The sequence below is a fragment of the Podarcis raffonei genome, chromosome 17 (genome assembly GCF_027172205.1).
Source record: "Podarcis raffonei isolate rPodRaf1 chromosome 17, rPodRaf1.pri, whole genome shotgun sequence".
NCBI lineage: Eukaryota > Metazoa > Chordata > Lepidosauria > Squamata > Lacertidae > Podarcis > Podarcis raffonei.
In genome coordinates this window covers 4305202-4323362 of record NC_070618.1, presented here as the reverse complement: position 1 = coordinate 4323362, position 18161 = coordinate 4305202, and the positions used below count along the sequence as shown (strand labels likewise).

Below are 18161 nucleotides of genomic sequence, written 5' to 3'. Positions count from 1 at the left end.
CTCAGTCATATGGGCAGGGTATAAAATCTGGAACAATCTATCTTCAATGCTATAAATGCTTCCAACACGTGGGGATTCCCAAATCTCTGCTAGGAAGAGTGAAGGAGTGAGTCGCCGGGTGCCATTTCTGTGTCACTGTTAGCTATACTTGCCTCGCCAATTGATACGTGGTACCGTGACAGTGCTTTCATTGATGGATGCCATTTTCTCCTTGCTGCTTCAGAGTCCCCAGTAGACTTGGCAAGCATTTATTGGCCTTGCTGCTACGCTTTAAAAACAAGAGACAGTTTATAAGGTGAGGAAATTGAATCTGGTTTGGATAAATCATGGGGAAGGAGTTTAAGAAACCGAGTCTTAAACTATGGCTATGTACGCTCTGCAGAAAAACAAATTAAAATCTCACATCTAGGCAAAGCAAATAATTCAACTGGTCTAAACTCTGTAAATCATAAATTGGGGGTTTCCTTTTTGTTTTGCATGATTTAGTCTTCATTTCTCCTCTCTCTTGCCAAATTTTATCTTAGTTTTGCAAATTATGTGATGCGTGAGCAAACAGATTCATCTGCAAGGAAGCCTTTTTTAAAACCAGATATTTTAGAGACATTAAACCCAAATTCTGCTTCTTAAATAAGTCACGAAAGCTAGAATAAGTTTACCCTGAAATTGAGTCTTTTTTCAAACAGCTTGTTCCCAAACTGGCAGCATTCACAAGGTGGGCAAGGCAGGCCAGATTTGTAAGGAATCTTCCTTTCACTATCAATTTGAATATTTTGTTCAATAATATCCAGAACTTTTATTACTTTGCCCCTTGAACCCATCTGAGGAAACAGTAGATGTTGCTTATATTGTACCTTGGGCCTTCTAAATGAATTGACTTCAGAATCTTGGTTCCAGTCCCAGTTCCTCTTAATATTGTATCCAAATCACATTTGACCCAGTAATTGTTAATATTTAATTAGTGAATCCATATTTATAATCCAACAGTTTCCTTTGATTTTTAACCAAGAAAAGGGTTGGCAGACAAGTGAACTTACTGGTCAGATATTGTCAATTGATCATCTATGATCTGGCTGTGGTTTAATATTGTCAAATATTCAGTGAAGCCAAGAGTTCAGTTTAATTTAATTGTGACACAGTTTTGTTTTGTTTTGTTTTAAGCAGGAACAGGGATAAGGGCTTCTGGTTTGTTAGCCTTGCAGCAGTCGGGGCCAAAACTAAGAGCACAGCTCCTTCTGATCATCTATAAATAACTGGAGGTATCTCAAAACAGGCAGCCTGTGCGATTCTCCCAGACCTTCTCCCTGCTTTTGCAGAAGCCCGCAGAAGCCGTGCGCTCTTTAAAGTGCCTGTGCAGCTTCTCCTGGCTTTCCTGGGAGGTGGGGGAATTCCCTCACCTCTCGCAAAAGCCCGCAGAACCTGCGCAACCCCTTTAAAGAGCGTGCGGCTTCTCCTGGCTTTTCTGGGAGGTGGGGGGATTCCCTCACCTCTCGCCTGCCTCCCCCCTGCATTCGCTCCATAGGACGCACACACATTTTCCCTTGCTTTTTAGGAGAAAAATACGGTACTTTGGCAAGACTTTCTTGAAAAGCAGTATACAAATTATACTACCTACATGCCTACATACAGTTCTGCATAGAAACATCACAGATGTAATTTCATCATTTCAAATCTTTTGGCTCAGTGTGTGTGTGTGTGTGTGCGTGTGTGTGTGTGTGCGCGCGCACCTCCCATGAATGGATTTTTGGTTTTTACTTCAAGTTCGTTCAAAGCAGTGGCCCTCTTAAATCCTACCACAAACCTGCTTGTTGGTGTTGTCATGGAGGGTGATACATTTTCTTTAGCGTTTTTAAATCGGTTTGACATTATTTGTCGTTGTATACTAGATACTTTCTTTGAGCAGTATCAGGAAAGTGGGTGAAAATAGGACAGGGTCTTAAAATTTAGTATCCACACTTTCCCCACCCTTCTCAAATGCTTTCTTTTTCAGTCCAAGAAGATACTGGGTTGTTGTTTTTTGTGGAAGCTGGTAAAGCTATCTATCACCTGTTACATTAAGGTGAAACGATGCAAACATTCAGCCCAGATATTATTCAGAGCAGCAGTTCCTTTGCCAGCAAGCAGCATGTAAAACAGAAATGCTATCCAGAGTTCACTTACAGACCTGTTTTGAAGGCATATAGATGCTACCCTAAGACCAGCATCTGCTAGAAAATTAATATGTCAGTGTATGAAACTAAAGGAAGAAGAATCCATTTTATGTCATCCTGTGAAAGTCTAGAGTGAAATAAATGAATGCAATTAGAAGGCTATCCAGGCTGAAATTGCCTTATAAGCTTGCTATCAAAACTGGGCGATGTGTCACAGTTCAGCATTATCCTGATGCTCAGCTCAGATACAAATTCCCACGCCACCCGCTGCCCAAATACGGAGGGATGATTTATCTAATTCAGGACTGTGCATTTTAAAAGCCGGCTGGCTTTTGCTTCTGTTGCCTGTTTTTCTCCGTAAAAATCACGACAGTCTAGGACTTGAAATACATTTAACGCTCGCCCAGAAGCCCACTCACCTCCATCAAGCAGGGAGCTAATGATTCTTTTGTTTGCATCTCTCTCCTTTTGAAACCTGCCTCTCACACAGCCTCATTCCTCCGGCGCACACATTGCTGAGGAAAGCTCCCAGGATCAGCTAACAGAGCAAGGCTGGCTCCGTTAGTGGGAAATCGCAGGCCTTGTATTTTAGCAGCTTGAAGGCTCTCATTGTTGTGCTCGCAGTTCCGTCCCTCGGATGCACCCTCCTTATTCACAGGCATTTCACAACGGCGATCTTACAATATCGTCGGGCGTTCGGTGGGGAGAAACGGGGAATATTAGCAAATCCTGCATGGAAAATTAAAACCACAACCTCCCCCCTGGCAGTTTGAGATTAAATGTGAGATCTTCCCTTTGTAGCTTGACCTTTGCTCCGTGATTTAATTTTAAAACTACGGGTGGAACAAGCTTTTTGTGTCTGTGCTACTTGCTTTTAGAGTAAACATCAGACTGGTTTCCATTGCTTGAAATGGGGGGGGGGGTTAGACAAGCTGTCAGGTCAGTTAGATTTCAGCACAGCTTTAGGAAAATCCTGGCAACATTGTGCTCTTTGCTCATCCCGATGTTCTCCTGTTCCATCTCGCTCCCAAGGCCAGGTAATTCTAACACTGAGGCTTGGTTCTGCTTATCCAAACATCTTCTGATTTCAAAAATACTGGCTCTCTGGCCAGATCCATGGAGAGAGCCTGGGCTGAATCGGATGAATAAGTTTCAAGGATGGGAGTGGAGCATGGTAGCATCTGGAGTTTTCTGACTTTTCAGACCCTTGTACTGGTTGCCTGAGATCACACCATTTTTGAGAGGCCACTTAGATAAATGTTTCTCAAACTTGGGTCCCCAGCTGCAACTCCCATCATCCCTGACCGCTGGTCCTACTAGCTAGGGATGATGGGAGTTGTAGTCCAACAACAGCTGTTTGAGAAACACTGACTTGGATGCTAGCTGGCTGGCAACCCTAAGGCATTGACATTGCTTAATATAGTACAATCGAGGGGAAATGTGTCTGGAAGTTATTATATAGCAGTCCTGGAGTTCATGGCTCCCAGCTTTTTAAAACCTGCCAGCTCTCGCCTAAAGAGCAGGGGAAGTTGAACATTTAAGTTGGCTAGCACTTGTCCTACTTGGGCTGGATGCTGGACCCCGCAGAGAAGGCAACAAGGTCAGGGGTTGGTGTACCTTGGATAGCTCTGACAGAAGCTGAGAGTTGACTCAGCCTTTTAAAGATTCTGGTTCTAGGCTACCTTGCTCAGGTGCCACTCCCTGGTGGCTAACTTTAGGTTCTTAAAGGGCCAACCCTCTGATCAGAGGATGGGCACTCCTGCTGGCATGCTCCCTGAACCGCAGGACCATTTAGGTCCACTTGGAGGCATTTGGTTCCTCAGTGCCTGTGGAGTCTGAGCTCTGGCCCTACAGATATGGGAAGTTCTTCTGGGGGCTCATGTTCACGAGGCTGTTGTCCCCTGATCACCAGAAGCAAGCTCGGAGCCCTGCCCCTGGTCTGGCTCCATAGCTGGAGACTCTGCAACCTCTAAGTCCAAGTCCTAACTGGAGATGGACTCTGGGGTTATGACACCACTGCTGCTTGGTTTGGCTTAATGAAGCAAAATCCTTCTTTGTGAGGTGCTCTCCGAGGTCCTGGAAAGCCTACCCTCATTGTTTCCTACATGAACTGGACTTTCCTCAGCTCCCTGTAGCCTTTTCATGTGGCTGGGGAAAGGAGATATGCTGTAACCGGGCCAGCATGTGAGCTTGTTGCATATACAGTTCAGCGACACTGACATAATATTGTTTCTGTGATGCATAAAATATAATGTGCCTGCACTCCCATCTCACATGCGGGATCAGATGCGTGACATCCCTTTGTCCAAATACCAGTGCCAGTTCATTCTTCTATAGATACACATGGTATGATAAAAATCCTCTCACAATAGATTTCTTGCATTGCCAAACTCAGTAAGATATTTTGATGTCCTCCACCTCCTTTTGTGAAGCCAGAACGTGCTGTATTTGGCTGACACAAAACTAAAGTTAATTATTTTTTTGCTTGTCCGCTGTGTAAGTAAATATTTTAATAGTACATAGGGGAGCATCTGGCAGAGACACAGCTAACTAACCTCAGGGTACAGAACTGTTTTCCTCTCTTAAAGGTGCACTCTTCCTTGAATGAACAACTTGAAAGTTTTGCTTAATTACCAAAAGTGGCTCCATGCATAAAATCATCTATGATCATTTTCAGAAAATTGAGGTCATGTGGTTTGCTCATAGAAAAATATTGCATTTAAGACAATATTTATTTCATTTGAATACCACCTTTCTGCCAAGGCACCCAAGGAAGTTTAAAATTTAAAGTAATAAGGTAAATGATAACATGTAAAATTGGGGTGAAGGAAATCAGTCGGACTGGAGCAGAACCTGATGCTGTCTGTACCTGCCTTCCTTCCACTCTTCCTCCTCAATGATATTGGTGACAGGAAAGTCATGTCTATGATCTTGGAAGTCTGATGGGTCATTTGCTCATGCAGGTTGTCATTTTATGAATACTACGCATGATTGCTCTGGCCCAAAGTCTTCGTATTTAATGGGGAATTGACTTGGTTTGCAATGTTGTTGTTGTTGTTGTTTAGTCGTGTCCGACTCTTCGTGACCCCATGGACCAGAGCACGCCAGGCACTTCTGTCCTCCTCTGCCCCCCGCAGTTTCATCAAACTCATGCTGGTAGCTTCAAGAACACCATCCAACCATCTTGTCCTCCGTCATCCCCTTCTCCTTGTGCCCTCCATCTTTCCCAACATCAGGGTCTTTTGCAGGGAGTCTTCTCTTCTTATGAGGTGGCCAAAGTATTGGAGCCTCAGCTTCAGGATCTGTCCTTCCAGTGAGCACTCAGGGCTGATTTCCTTAAGAATGGATAGGTTTGATCTTCTTGCAGTCCATGGGACTCTCAAGAGTCTCCTCCAGCACCATAATTCAAAAGCATCAGTTCTTTGGCAATCAGCCTTCTTGGTTTGCAGTGGATCTAATCAAATGTTTTCTGCAGGGAGGCCAATGGGACACTTCATTACAATTTCACCAACCTAGATAACTTCATGGATCTTCTTTGGGAAAACAAGCTATGTCCAGGTAAATCTAATCACTTGTTTTTTTATAAAAAAAATACTGCCAATTCTAAGCTCCGTTAAACAATGTATAGCTTAAGTTGTTTGGAGTTCTGTACAGTGGTTTGCTTTCTTTGAGAACAACAGAAATTTAACACGCCAATGTTAAGTTAAACTTCCACCAACTTTAATGAGCAAGGGGCAAGGACAAATTGTGAGTTTCTGCAATCTCTGCAATAATATAAGCACTGAAGTGTAGGCTCCCAACTCAGCTGAATGGTGTCCTTTTACTTCGGAACTCAAGGGAAACGCATGGCTTGCCAGAAGTACATGTGAAAAGGATCTAGGGGTTTTTTTAGCTGAGAAGTTTAACATGAGTCAGCAGTGTAATGCAGCAGCAAAAACAGATAATGCTATTCACGACTGCATCAACAGAAGTATAGTGTTCTGATCAAGGGAAGGAATAGCTCTGCTTTATTCTGCCTTGGTCAGACCACACCTGGAGTCCTGTGTTCAGCACTGGGTGCGACAATAGAAGAAGGATATTGACAAGATGGAGCATGTGCAGAGGAAGGCAACCAAGATGGTCAAGGATCTGGAATATAAGCCTTAGGAGGAGCAATTGAGGGAGTTGGGTATGTTTAGCCTGGAGAAGAGACTGAGAGGAGAGATGGTAGCAGTCTTCAAATATCTAAAGAGCTGGAGCAAGCTTGTTTTCTCCTGCGCTAGAGGGTTGGACCCAAAGCTTCAAGTTGCAAGAAAGGAGATTCTAAGTCAACATCAGGAAGAACTTTCTGACAGTAATAGACGTTCAACAGTGGAATGGACTCTAGAAGGTGGTGAACTCTCCTTCCTTGGAAGTTTTTAATCAGAGTTTGGATGACCATCTGTCATGAATGCTTTAGTTAAGATTCCTGCATTGCAAGGGTTTGGACTTGATGACCCTTGGGGTCCCTTCCAACTGTAGAATTCTATGCTGTCAGGGGCTGGACTGAGGAGGAATGGTGGGGACCGACCCGGGCCCCTTCCTCCACCTTCCCAAGAATAGGAGGACAGTATAGATTTAGAGGACACGGGTGGTGCTGTGGGTTAAACCACAGAGCCTAGGGCTTGCCGATCAGAAGGTCGGCAGTTCGAATCCCCACGACGGGGTGAGCTCCCGTTGCTCGGTCCCTGCTCCTGCCAACCTAGCAGTTTGAAAGCACGTCAAAGTGCAAGTAGATCAATAGGTACCACTCCGGCGGGAAGGTAAACGGCATTTCCTTGAGCTTCTCTGGTTCACCAGAAGCGGCTAAGTCATGCTGGCCGCATGACCCGGAAGCTGTACGCCGGCTCCCTCGGCCAATAAAGCGAGATGAGCGCCGCAACCCCAGAGTCGGCCACGACTGGACCTAATAGTTAGGGGTCCCTTTACCTTATAGATTTAGAACAGTGGTTTGCAGAAGCCCATAGTACAGAGGCTGCAGAGGGCAAAAGCTGGAAAATAATTGGGAGAGGAACAGCAGAAAGAAGAAGCACCGGAGGAGAGACAGCTGACAAACTCAATGTTTGGAAAGCATTCCTGATACCCCCTCTCCCAGGACCAGGCGGGCATTGAGAGTAGTAGAACAGATTGCTCAGAGGCAGAAAGCTCAGATCGGCCGGCGCAGGGATGACGTAGAATAGGAGAGACGGAGCAGGTTGGATTTCAGTCAGAGCAAAGCCATTATTTCATAGAGACTGCATTCCTTCGTCTCTCTCTGTGAATACTGAATAAATTATGTGGTAAGAACTCTTCTCGTTTATCTGCTTCTTGGCTGCCACCGGGGGAGGGATCTGATTCTCTGAAGCCTGACATATACTTATATCCTGCCCCTTCTCTCAAAGGAGCCCTAATCCACTGAGAGTATTTGTATGATCAAATGGAAAGGTGTCATGACTTGGACCCAAAGAGCCATTTTAGATGCACCCAATAGATTTGCGTACCTTTTTAAAAAAAACCCTGATTGTCTGAACCCGCACCCTGTGCCTTTATCACCATTTGTTTAGCTCTTTCCTTTCTCTCTCTTCTTTGCAAACTGCCAAAGTCATGCAGAGAATGGCTGGGCCCTGCTGCCAGACTCCCCCATTGCCTACCCATGTTCACGGCCACATAGTTCTTTGGCTTTTGGCCCATGGCGCCAAGCGCAGACCAATGGATGCTTTACACCTCTCAATTGAAAAGCGCTGAACAGGTTTGTGTGGGTTTTCCTCCCCCCTCAAACTCAGGATTCGAATTGATGGGAAGTCCCTCAGGATACTTCACTGACTTTGAAGATAAAAGGCAGGTGATACAATGGAAGGACCTGGTTACACAGTTGGCTGAAAGATATATAGGTGAGTTAACAAAATGTTAATTTGTCAGCTCAGCATGTCCACAAATACGTCTTAAAGGGCAATGTCCAGGGAAAATGCTTTTTTTAAAAAAATAAAAATCCTTGAACCTTTCTTTAAATGACCCTAAGTTAGTGTGCTTCATGGCTTATAATTTACTAAACTGTGTAAGATTGCAGTTGGGTGGCCAAGAGAACATCAACAGGGGATTCCACAAGCAACTACATTTGTACCTTGGAAGTCGAATGGAATCTGTTCCAGAAGTCCGCTCGACTTCCAAAATGTTCGGAAACCAAAGTGCGACTTCTGATTGGCTGCAGGAAGCTCCTGCAGCCAATCGGAAGTCGCAGAACCTGTGTCGGACGTTCGGCTTCCAAAAGAAAGTTCGAAAACCGAGTTTCGATCGTTCAAGAGCCAATTTGTTCGTGAGCCAAGGCATTTGAGATCTAAGGTACGACTGTATAGGACATCAAACTTCAAGGCAAGATTAACAATTAGACGAGGATTGCTCCGGAGCAGGGTTTTACAAACTTGGGTTTCCGGATGTTTTTGGACTACCATTTCCATCATTCCTGACCATTGATCCTGCTAGCTATGGATGGTGGGATTTGTAGTCCAAAAACAGCTGGAGACCCAGGTTTGGAAAACCCTGCTCTAGGGCACCTTTTCATTTCTGTGGAAAGACATTGACCCATGGGGAAATCAATTGGGGGATGGAACCAGGAAAAAAAGTGGGGGAGTTTTTTCTTCCTGCCACCCCCTTTGCAACTTATCCTGTAAATCAACATCCAGCCCATACATTGGGCCCTGTCACAGAATACTAATCTGTGGAAGTGGCATCTGTCCTGGATTGTGGGTGGGTGGGTGGGAACATGCCCCGTAAGGGCAGAAATTCCTCTTAAAGGAATAAGAGGTGGTTTGGGACAATAGCCTTTCCACTGAGATTTCCGTGTGCGGCTAAATGAAAGCCTACTGCTTAATATGACAAAGCTGTAATTAATGCAGATTTGATTTCCAGAACGTTATGGATTGAAGCATGTTTCTAAATGGAATTTTGAGACTTGGAACGAGCCAGATCACCATGACTTTGACAACGTATCCATGACAGTTAATGGTAAGCCTCTTTTGAATCCTCCCGGTTTTTAACTGTGAGCAGAGTGGTGAAAGTTCAGAGATCAGGGCTAATGAAAACAAGATAAAGAAATGTTCCGTTTTAAACCCTGTAAAAAGCTCAGCACAAATTGCCATCTCACAGAGATATTTTTTTCGTCATTCGAGCTCTTAAAAGCTAAATCAACACATGCAAGTTACCGAACTGGGCACCGGGGTTACAGCAGGAATGTTGCCTAGGAGAAACTAAGTAAATTATAGAAATAAAGTGTTTTATAGCAACACTGTGGTAATATTCTTTGCTTAGCCGTTTTTCAAAACCATAGATCTTTTGACCTACCGTGTTGCTGAGAATGGAACTATGGGTACCTCAGGTTGTTGTTGGCATCTGTCTCGAGAGACAATGGAGTGTGCCTTTGGGGGTGAAGTCAAACTGCTGCATTAGCAGCATCAATGAGTCCTCCTTGGCGCGCAAGCCGGGGCAGTGTAAGTGGAGGTCCTGAGCTGCCCAGCTGACAAGACTCACCACTTGGCCCCTGCGATGGGGTCCAGAGGAAAGCAGAGCAATGCGCTTGGCACCAGCTTGGCTGCAGGAGTTGCAGGAAGGAGGCGTACAAGGCAACATCCAACCATCTTAGGGACTCCACTCCGAGTCTTTGTCTTTTAGGTACCACAATACCCTTCTTTGTGTTTGCGCTAGCAGACAAACACATAGAATAGAATCATAGAATCATGGAATCACAGAGTTGGAAGAGACCACAAGGGCCATCGAGTCCAACCCCCTGCCAAGCAGGAAACACCATCAGAGCACTCCTGACATATGGTTGTCAAGCCTCTGCTTAAAGACCTCCAAAGAAGGAGACTCCACCACACTCCTTGGCAGCAAATTCCACTGTCGAACAGCTCTTACTGTCAGGAAGTTCTTCCTAATGTTTAGGTGGAATCTTCTTTCTTGTAGTTTGGATCCATTGCTCCGTGTCCGCTTCTCTGGAGCAGCAGAAAACAACCTTTCTCCCTCCTCTGTGTGACATCCTTTTATATATTTGAACATGGCTATCATATCACCCCTTAACCTCCTCTTCTCCAGGCTAAACATGCCCAGCTCCCTTAGCCGTTCCTCATAAGGCATCGTTTCCAGGCCTTTGACCATTTTGGTTGCCCTCCTCTGGACACGTTCCAGTTTGTCAGTGTCCTTCTTGAACTGTGGTGCCCAGAACTGGACACAGTACTCCAGGTGAGGTCTGACCAGAGCAGAATACAGTGGCACTATTACTTCCCTTGATCTAGATGCTATACTCCTATTGATGCAGCCCAGAATTGCATTGGCTTTTTTAGCTGCCGCGTCACACTGTTGGCTCATGTCAAGTTTGTGGTCAACCAAGACTCCTAGATCCTTTTCACATGTACTGCTCTCAAGCCAGATGTCACCCATCTTGTATTTGTGCCTTTCATTTTTTTTGCCCAAGTGCAATACTTTACATTTCTCCCTGTTAAAGTTCAGGCTCACTACAATTATGACGTGGTGGCGCTGTGGTCTAAACCACTGAGCCTCTTGGGCTTGCCAGTCAGAAGGTCAGCGGTTTGAATCTCCGCAACGGGGTGAGCTCCCGTTGCTTTGTCCCAGCTCCTGCCAACCTAGCAGTTCGAAAGCACACCAGTGCAAGTAGAAAAATAGGTGCCACTGTGGCGGGAAGGTAAATGGCATTTCCGTGCGCTCTGGTTTCCATCACGGTGTCCCGTTGCGCCAGAAGTGGTTTAGTTATGCTGGCCACATGACCTGGAAAGCTGTCTGTGGACAAACGCTGGCTCTCTCAGCCTGGAAGCGAGATGAGCACCGCAACCCCATACTTGCCTTTGACTGGACGTAACCATCCTTGGGTCCTTTGCCTTTTACTTTTTACAGTTATGAGGGCTAGAAACACGCTTTAAGAATTCTGTGTGTCAGGATTACATTGCAGCTACTGGAATCTTCAATGGCTGTCTATTAGCCCATAGCATGACCTGCTCACAGCCACACAGATAACTAGACCTCCTGCTTATATAAACAGTCCATAATGTGTTGATTTTTGCATTGCAAATGTGGTACGTTAGGGCCTTCTTTGCCCTGTTTCACTCCAGTACGTTCTGAAGAAATGAGACACTTTCCTCTCCTCCGAACTAGATATTACTGCCAAAACACTAGGCCCATTGTTGACTGTTCGATTTTGCTCCTAGGATTTCTCAACTATTATGATGCTTGCTCTGAAGGTTTAAGACAAGCCAGTTCTCAGCTGAAATTTGGAGGTCCTGGAGACTCCTTCCACCCATTCCCAAAGTCCCCGAAGTGCTGGAGCCTCCTGTGTCACTGCCACAATGGAACTAATTTCTTTACAGGAGAGACTGGCATCCGGCTAGACTACATTGCCATGCATAAGAAGGTCAGCTCCCTGCTCAATTTGCTGCTGAAATGTGCCTGTCCCAAGTTAAGTGTTCACATTTAATTGCCTCTTGTGCAGGAAAAAAAACCACAACTTGCTACGTGGTGCAAAGATTCTGAATTGAATTCAAACGTTGACAACTGTTTCTTGCAACAATTTGTTTTTAAATTCCACATAGCATCTTTACACCACTTTAGAAAATCCCAGGTGCTTCAATAACATGATCTAGTTGTTATACTTGGTGCTGCTGTGGTCTAAACCACTGAGCCTCTTGAGGTTGCCAATCAGAAGGTTGGTGGTTCGAATCCCCGCAACGGGGTGAGCTCCTGTTGCTCTGTCCCAGTTCCTGCCAACCTAGGAATTTGAAAGCACACCAGTGCAAGTAGATAAATAGGTACTGCTGCGGCGGGAAGGTAAACAGCATTTCCATGTGCTTTAGTTTCTGTCACGGTGTCCCATTGCGCCAGAAGCGGTTTAATCCTGCTGGCCACATGACTCAGAAAGCTGTCTGTGGACAAACGCTGGCGTTCTCAGCCTGAAAGCCAGATGAGCACCACACCCCATAGTCACCTTTGACTGGACTTAACCGTCCAGGGTCCTTTACTTTTTTATAACTGCCTTGCGAAATAGGCTATCTATCAAATAAATAACAACAGCTCTTCCCACAGGGAGCTGGGCGGTCGCTGTACATCTTAGAACAAGAAACTGAAGCAGTGGGACAGATCCAGAAGCTCTTCCCCACGTTCACCTCTGTGCCTGTATACAACGACGAGGCAGATCCGCTGGTGGGATGGTCCGTTCCGCAGCTGTGGAGAGCGGATGTCACCTATGCGGCCATGGTGGCTAAGGTAGACTTGAGCTGCGTCGCTTTCTGCACCTCTACCATCTCTTCTGTTGCCCCGGTGCCCATCTTCATTTGTTTTATCTCTATAGGCCTCTGTTTAAACATAGGTGTGATTTCTTTAGCGTATCACCTCTCCTGTCAAGGCTCACAGTGAATTCCTTCTTCTGCAGAAGCCTTTGAATTTCTTGGCCCACTGGTGTAGCTTATAAACAAGTACCGTATTTTTCGCTCTATAACACGCACCTGACCATAACACGCACATAGTTTTTAGAGGAGGAAAGTCCGTAGGCATGCAACCCATAGGCATTCCCTCCATAACACGCACAGACATTTCCCTTTACTTTTTAGGAGGAAAAAAGTGAGTGTTATGGTGCAAAAAATACGGTAACTTTTTTGGCAGGTAGGTGGAGAAAAAATCCCTGTGAAGCCTATGAATTTCGTGGTTCAATGAGGTATGTTATACAGTGGAACCTCTGTTGTCGAACGTAATCCGTTCCGGAAGACCATTTGACTTCCAAAACGTTTGACAACCGAGGCGCAATTGCCGGTTGGCAAAAGCCATTGAAAAAATGGAGAAACGCACCACAGAAGCTGTTTAGCTTCCAAGACATGTTAAAAAATGGAAGCATTCATTTCTGGGTGGTCGGCGTTCGGATTCCAAATTGTTCGGCTGCTGAAGCGTTCAACAACTGAGGTTCCACTGTAAACAAGAACTTTGGGGGGTTTTTTTGGTGCAGGGAGGAAATATTCTTGCGAAGGTCTCAGAAAATACCACACGAATAGGCTGAGAATTCTTATTGGACAACTCCCTGGTCTACACGAAGGGCTCTACAGTCATACCTCGAGTTACAGCCGCTTCAGGTTGTGTTTTTTTGGGTTACGGACTGCCGAAACTCGGAAGTACCGGAACAGGTTACTTCCGGGTTTCGGTGGTCGAGCATGCGCAGAAGCGCTAAATTGCACTTTGCGCATGCGCAGAAGCGCCAAATTGCAAGCCGTGTGTGCGTAGACGGGGGTTGTGAAAGTGCATCCCGCATGGATCACATTCGCAACCCGAGTGTCCATTGTACTGGAGCTGAACAGGCACTCAATGGGCCTGATGAATATTATGTCAGTACCTCAGAAATGGGACGTGGGTGGTGCTGTGGGTAAAACCTCAGCACCTAGGACTTGCTGTTTGCATGGTCAGCGGTTCGAATCCCCGCGGCAGAGTGCGCTCCCGTCGTTAAATCCCAGCTCCTGCCCACCTAGCAGTTCGAAAGCACCCTTAAGTGCAAGTAGATAAATAGGTACCGCTTTATAGCGGGAAGGTAAACGGCGTTTCCGTGTGCTGCACTGGTGCTGGCTCGCCAGAGCAGCTTCGTCACGCTGGCCACGTGACCCGGAAGTGTCTGTGGACAGCGCTGGCTCCTGGCCTCTTAAGCGAGATGAGCGCACAACCCTAGAGTCTGTCAAGACTGGCCCGTACGGGCAGGGGTACCTTTACCTTTACCTCAGAAATATCAATACGTATAGCATATGACTGGTGCACCATCTAATGGAGAGAATGGACACTTGCAGCTAGTGATTTTGCAATCCCATTGATATTTAGGCCTCTGAGAGTTGCTTCTCTTCATCCTTGATCTAATGGCGAAAAATTCCACTGATAAACTTAGCTTTAACTGTGGTATGTGACCTCTGGCTCAGTCCTAGGTGCCGCATCACCACTGAATTATGGGAGAATGTTGCTTTCTGTGAACCACCCTCAGACCTGCTTATATAGGGCAGTATATAAATTCAATTCATCATCATCAAAAAGAGAGGCCAATTTGATGAATCTTATACTTGCGCGTTGGAGATTTGTCATTTCCAGACTTTCTGGCAAGCACTGGAGGGGAGCAAGGATCTCCTTGATGGGATCATTTGACTTAAGGATTAGGTTCAGGGCCAGCCCAAGACATTTTGGCACCTGAGGCAAACTGCAAAGTGGTGCTCCCCTCCCTACTAGGGAAGAAGGGGGTAAGTGAAGGTCTACATTGGGAAGACATGGGGAAGAAAGATTTACATCAGGATCTGCTGTCCTTATGGATCCTGCCACTTGAGGGGGATCTCCTGGCCTGGCCTTGTGGGTTAGGATATTCCTCTGCCACAATATCCAGCACATGGACTGCTGATTTCTGGCCTCACAAATGTCTCAATCCAGCCTTGAATGAGTTTGGTTCACACATTCCCCTGAAAGTCATTAAGGGTTGAGTGGGCAAGTGAGGAGAAATCAAGTTATCTACGTGCATGTGTGAACCAGCCCTTACTTCACCACTTTTAAGCCTCTTCACCCCTAAATTTCACCATCAAATCATGCTTGCCTGACTCCCCTAGTAGTAGTAGTAGTAATAATAATAATAATAATAATAATAATAATAATAATAATAATAATAATTTGTTATTTCTACCCCGCCCATCTGGCTGAGTTTCCCCAGCCACTCTGGGCGGCTTCCAATCAAGTGTTAAAAACAATACAACATTAAATATTAAAAACTTCCCTAAACAGGGCTTCCTTCAGATGTCTTTTAAAAAGACAACAGCTGCTTATTTCCTTCACATCTGGTGGGAGGGCGTTCCACAGGGCGGGTGCCACTACCGAGAAGGCCCTCTGCCTGGTTCCCTGTAACCTCACTTCTCGCAATGAGGGAACCGCCAGAAGGCCCTCAGAGCTGGACCTCAGTGTCTGGGCTGAACGATGGGGGTGGAGATGCTCCTTCAGGTATACAGGACCGAAGACATTTAGGGCTTTAAAGGTCAGCACCAACACTTTGAATTGTGCTTGGAAACGTACTGGGAGCCAATGCAGATCTCTCAGGACCGGTGTTATGTAGTTCAAGCGGGATAACTAGATCATGCACCACTCTGGCGAGACAGTCCGCGGGCAGGTAGGGTCTCAGCCTGTGTACCAGATGGAGCTGGTAGACAGCCGCCCAGGACACAGAATTGACCTGCGCCTCCATGGACAGCTGTGAGTCCAAAATGACTCCCAGGCTGCGCACCTGGTCCTTCAGGGGCACAGTTACCCCATTCAGGACCAGGGAGTCCCCCACACCCGCCCGCCCCCTGTCCCCCAAGAACAGTACTTCAGTCTTGTCAGGATTCAACCTCAATCTGTTAGCCGCCATCCATAGTTAACATCATGCGCAGGCCTTTTTGTCCTGAGTCCTTGAGCCGCTGGGAATATTCAGGCCTAGACAAAGTATCTCCATAGCACACTCCTGTTCCCCAGCTTTGTGAGGTTTATGGGCCAAAGGAATTTACTTATTTTTCTTTCTTCTTTTTGAATATTTTTGTTGACTTTGAGATGATAGGCAGTCAGCGCACGTGCCGACAACAAATATTGAGCAACAGCAAACTGACGTTAATTAACTTGGAGCTGCTTTGGCTCCCGGCTGAGGCGTCTCCAGAAGCATCACTCCAAAAAGAGGCATTCGTTTCTGGATGTGTGAGACCAGTGGATAGTTTCTGAGCCGGCAATGAGACGTTTTATTTATTTGAATGAGCATATACTGCTTTTCAAGTTTGTGAAGATCTACCAAAATGTTTTAACACAATAAAACCACAAAACAAGATACAGCTGAGGTGGCTTATATCTCCTCCAACTGCCACCAGGGGGCCACTGAAGGACCATTTTTGGCCCTGAGAGGAAGGGAAGAGAGCAAAAAGGCAGAAGAGCCAGTATCTCTAGCTCCTGGTTTTCCAGCTGAGATGGCTCCATTGAACACCTGCCATCAGAGGGCCATCTTGGCCTAATGGGAGGAAATATCAAGCTCTTTAAAAAAAGGAAATATTGTTTCATCTCTCTTTTGCCCTTTAACGTAAACTGCTTTGTGCATGAGGCTCCCCTGAAAAGCATTACAGTGGTACCTCGGGTTACATATGCTTCAGGTTACATACGCTTCAGGTTACAGACTCCGCTAACCCAGAAATAGTGCTTCAGGTTAAGAACTTTGCTTCAGAATGAGAACAGAAATCGTGCTCCGGCGGCGCGGCGGCAGCCGGAGGCCCCATTAGCTAAAGTCGTGCTTCAGGTTAAGAACAGTTTCAGGTTAAGAACGGACCTCTGGAATGAATTAAGTACTTAACCCGAGGTACCACTGTATACTGATACCTTAAATAAATAAATGGAAGTCTAAAGCCATCAGAACGTCCCTGTCTGCACACCCTGTTGCTGCCGCCCTGTGCCCAGGTTACGTTTGCTAACTCACTGAGGTGCGAGAAGAAGGCGAGGAGACAGTCTGGCTGCCTTTTGCCGAGGGAGCATTTGATTCTCAGAATGTGCCCTTGTCTTTTACCCGTACAGTCATACCTTGGAAGTCGAACAGAATCCGTTCCAGAAGTCCATTTGACTTCCAAAAATGTTCAAAAACCAAATCACGGCTTCTGATTGGCTGAAGGAAGGTCCTACAGCCAATCAGAAGCCGCGGAAGCCCCGTCGGACGTTCGGGTTCCAAAAGAATGTTTGCAAACCAGAACATTGTCTTCCGGGCTTGTGATGTTTGGGAGCCAAAACATCCGAGTTCCAGGGCGTCCAGGATCCAAGGTACGACTGCATAAGCAAAGGATTGTCATTACAGTGGTACCTCGGGTTAAGTACTTAATTCGTTCCGGAGGTCCGTACTTAACCTGAAACTGTTCTTAACCTGAAGCACCACTTTAGCTCATGGGGCCTCCCGCTGCTGCCGCGCCGCCGGAGCACGATTTGTGTTCTATTTTTTTATTAAGTTTTTTTACAACACAAACACACACTCTCATAAGACTAAACAAAATAATAATAATAAACAAGCAGCGAAAAACAAAAACGTAAAAAGAAAAAGAAAAAACAATGTCAAAGTACAGTGGTACCTCGGGTTAAGTCCTTAATTCGTTCTGGAGGTCCGTTCTTAACCTGTTCCGAAGGTCCGTTCTGAAACTGTTCTTAACCCGAAGCACCACTTTAGCTAATGGGGCCTCCTGCTGCTGCCTTGCCGCCGGACCACGATTTCTGTTCTCATCCTGGAGCAAAGTTCTTAACCTGAAGCACTGTTTCTGGGTTAGCAGAGTCTGTAACCTGAAGCGTATATAACTTGAGGTACCACTGTAATTCCTATGGTGAAAAATCAAATGCTTCATTTGGTGGCCACCTGCCCTCCATGGCTGATTCAAGGGCCTGAACCCCGTCTGCCAGGGGTCCCACAAGAGAAATCAGTAGAGGAGACTCTTGGGTCATGGGATTGAGCTAAAGATTCCTGCATTTCCGGGGGTTGGACTAGATGACCCTTGGGGTCCCTTCCAACTCTTATGATTCTATTTCTGTCTACACAGTGTACGCCTTGGATTATTGTAATATTCAGGCCCCACCTGTCACGGCAGCCAGTTTCCTAGCATTCTTTATTTGTTAATGTGCAGGAACTTGTCAGACTATAAGAGGATAGTTCCCTGTCCTGTCTGGCTGAGCTTATGGCCTATAATTCATATCTTTTGTCGTCTCAGCAAAAGACGAGGGCAGTGGAGAGGGGGCTTAATCGGCGAAGAGTATAGGTTAATTTTATTATTATACATAGTAAACTAAGAGCGCTAGAAATTACCAAAAATGGTTTGTAACCATTTTGGTTGTACAGCCCCCTGATCCTCACTGACTACTACTGGAACTCCTCAGTTTCCGATTTTTGAAATAATCTTTCTGGAACTCCTTTCTGCTCCTTTCAACCTAACCTGCTGCTTTGTGTATTTTGTTACTGAGCTTTAATCCTTTTAT

At 45.8% G+C, this 18161-nt stretch overlaps 1 protein-coding gene across 2 annotated transcripts in view; it reads left to right on the top strand.

Annotated features, from left to right (window-relative positions):
• Nucleotides 1-18161, top strand: part of IDUA (alpha-L-iduronidase) — a 59875-nt gene that overhangs the window by 28512 nt on the left and 13202 nt on the right. Inside the window, exons 1-6 of one of the 2 annotated variants that reach the window (XM_053371264.1) lie at nucleotides 3304-4493; nucleotides 5623-5705; nucleotides 7928-8035; nucleotides 9051-9146; nucleotides 11357-11559; nucleotides 12228-12407. In XM_053371264.1, the coding sequence (XP_053227239.1) occupies nucleotides 4399-4493; nucleotides 5623-5705; nucleotides 7928-8035; nucleotides 9051-9146; nucleotides 11357-11559; nucleotides 12228-12407 (765 nt within the window). In that variant the 5' untranslated portion in view covers nucleotides 3304-4398. Of the gene's footprint in view, nucleotides 1-3303; nucleotides 4494-5622; nucleotides 5706-7927; nucleotides 8036-9050; nucleotides 9147-11356; nucleotides 11560-12227; nucleotides 12408-18161 lie in introns of those variants that run through there. The other variant, XM_053371263.1, reaches the window with a different exon arrangement.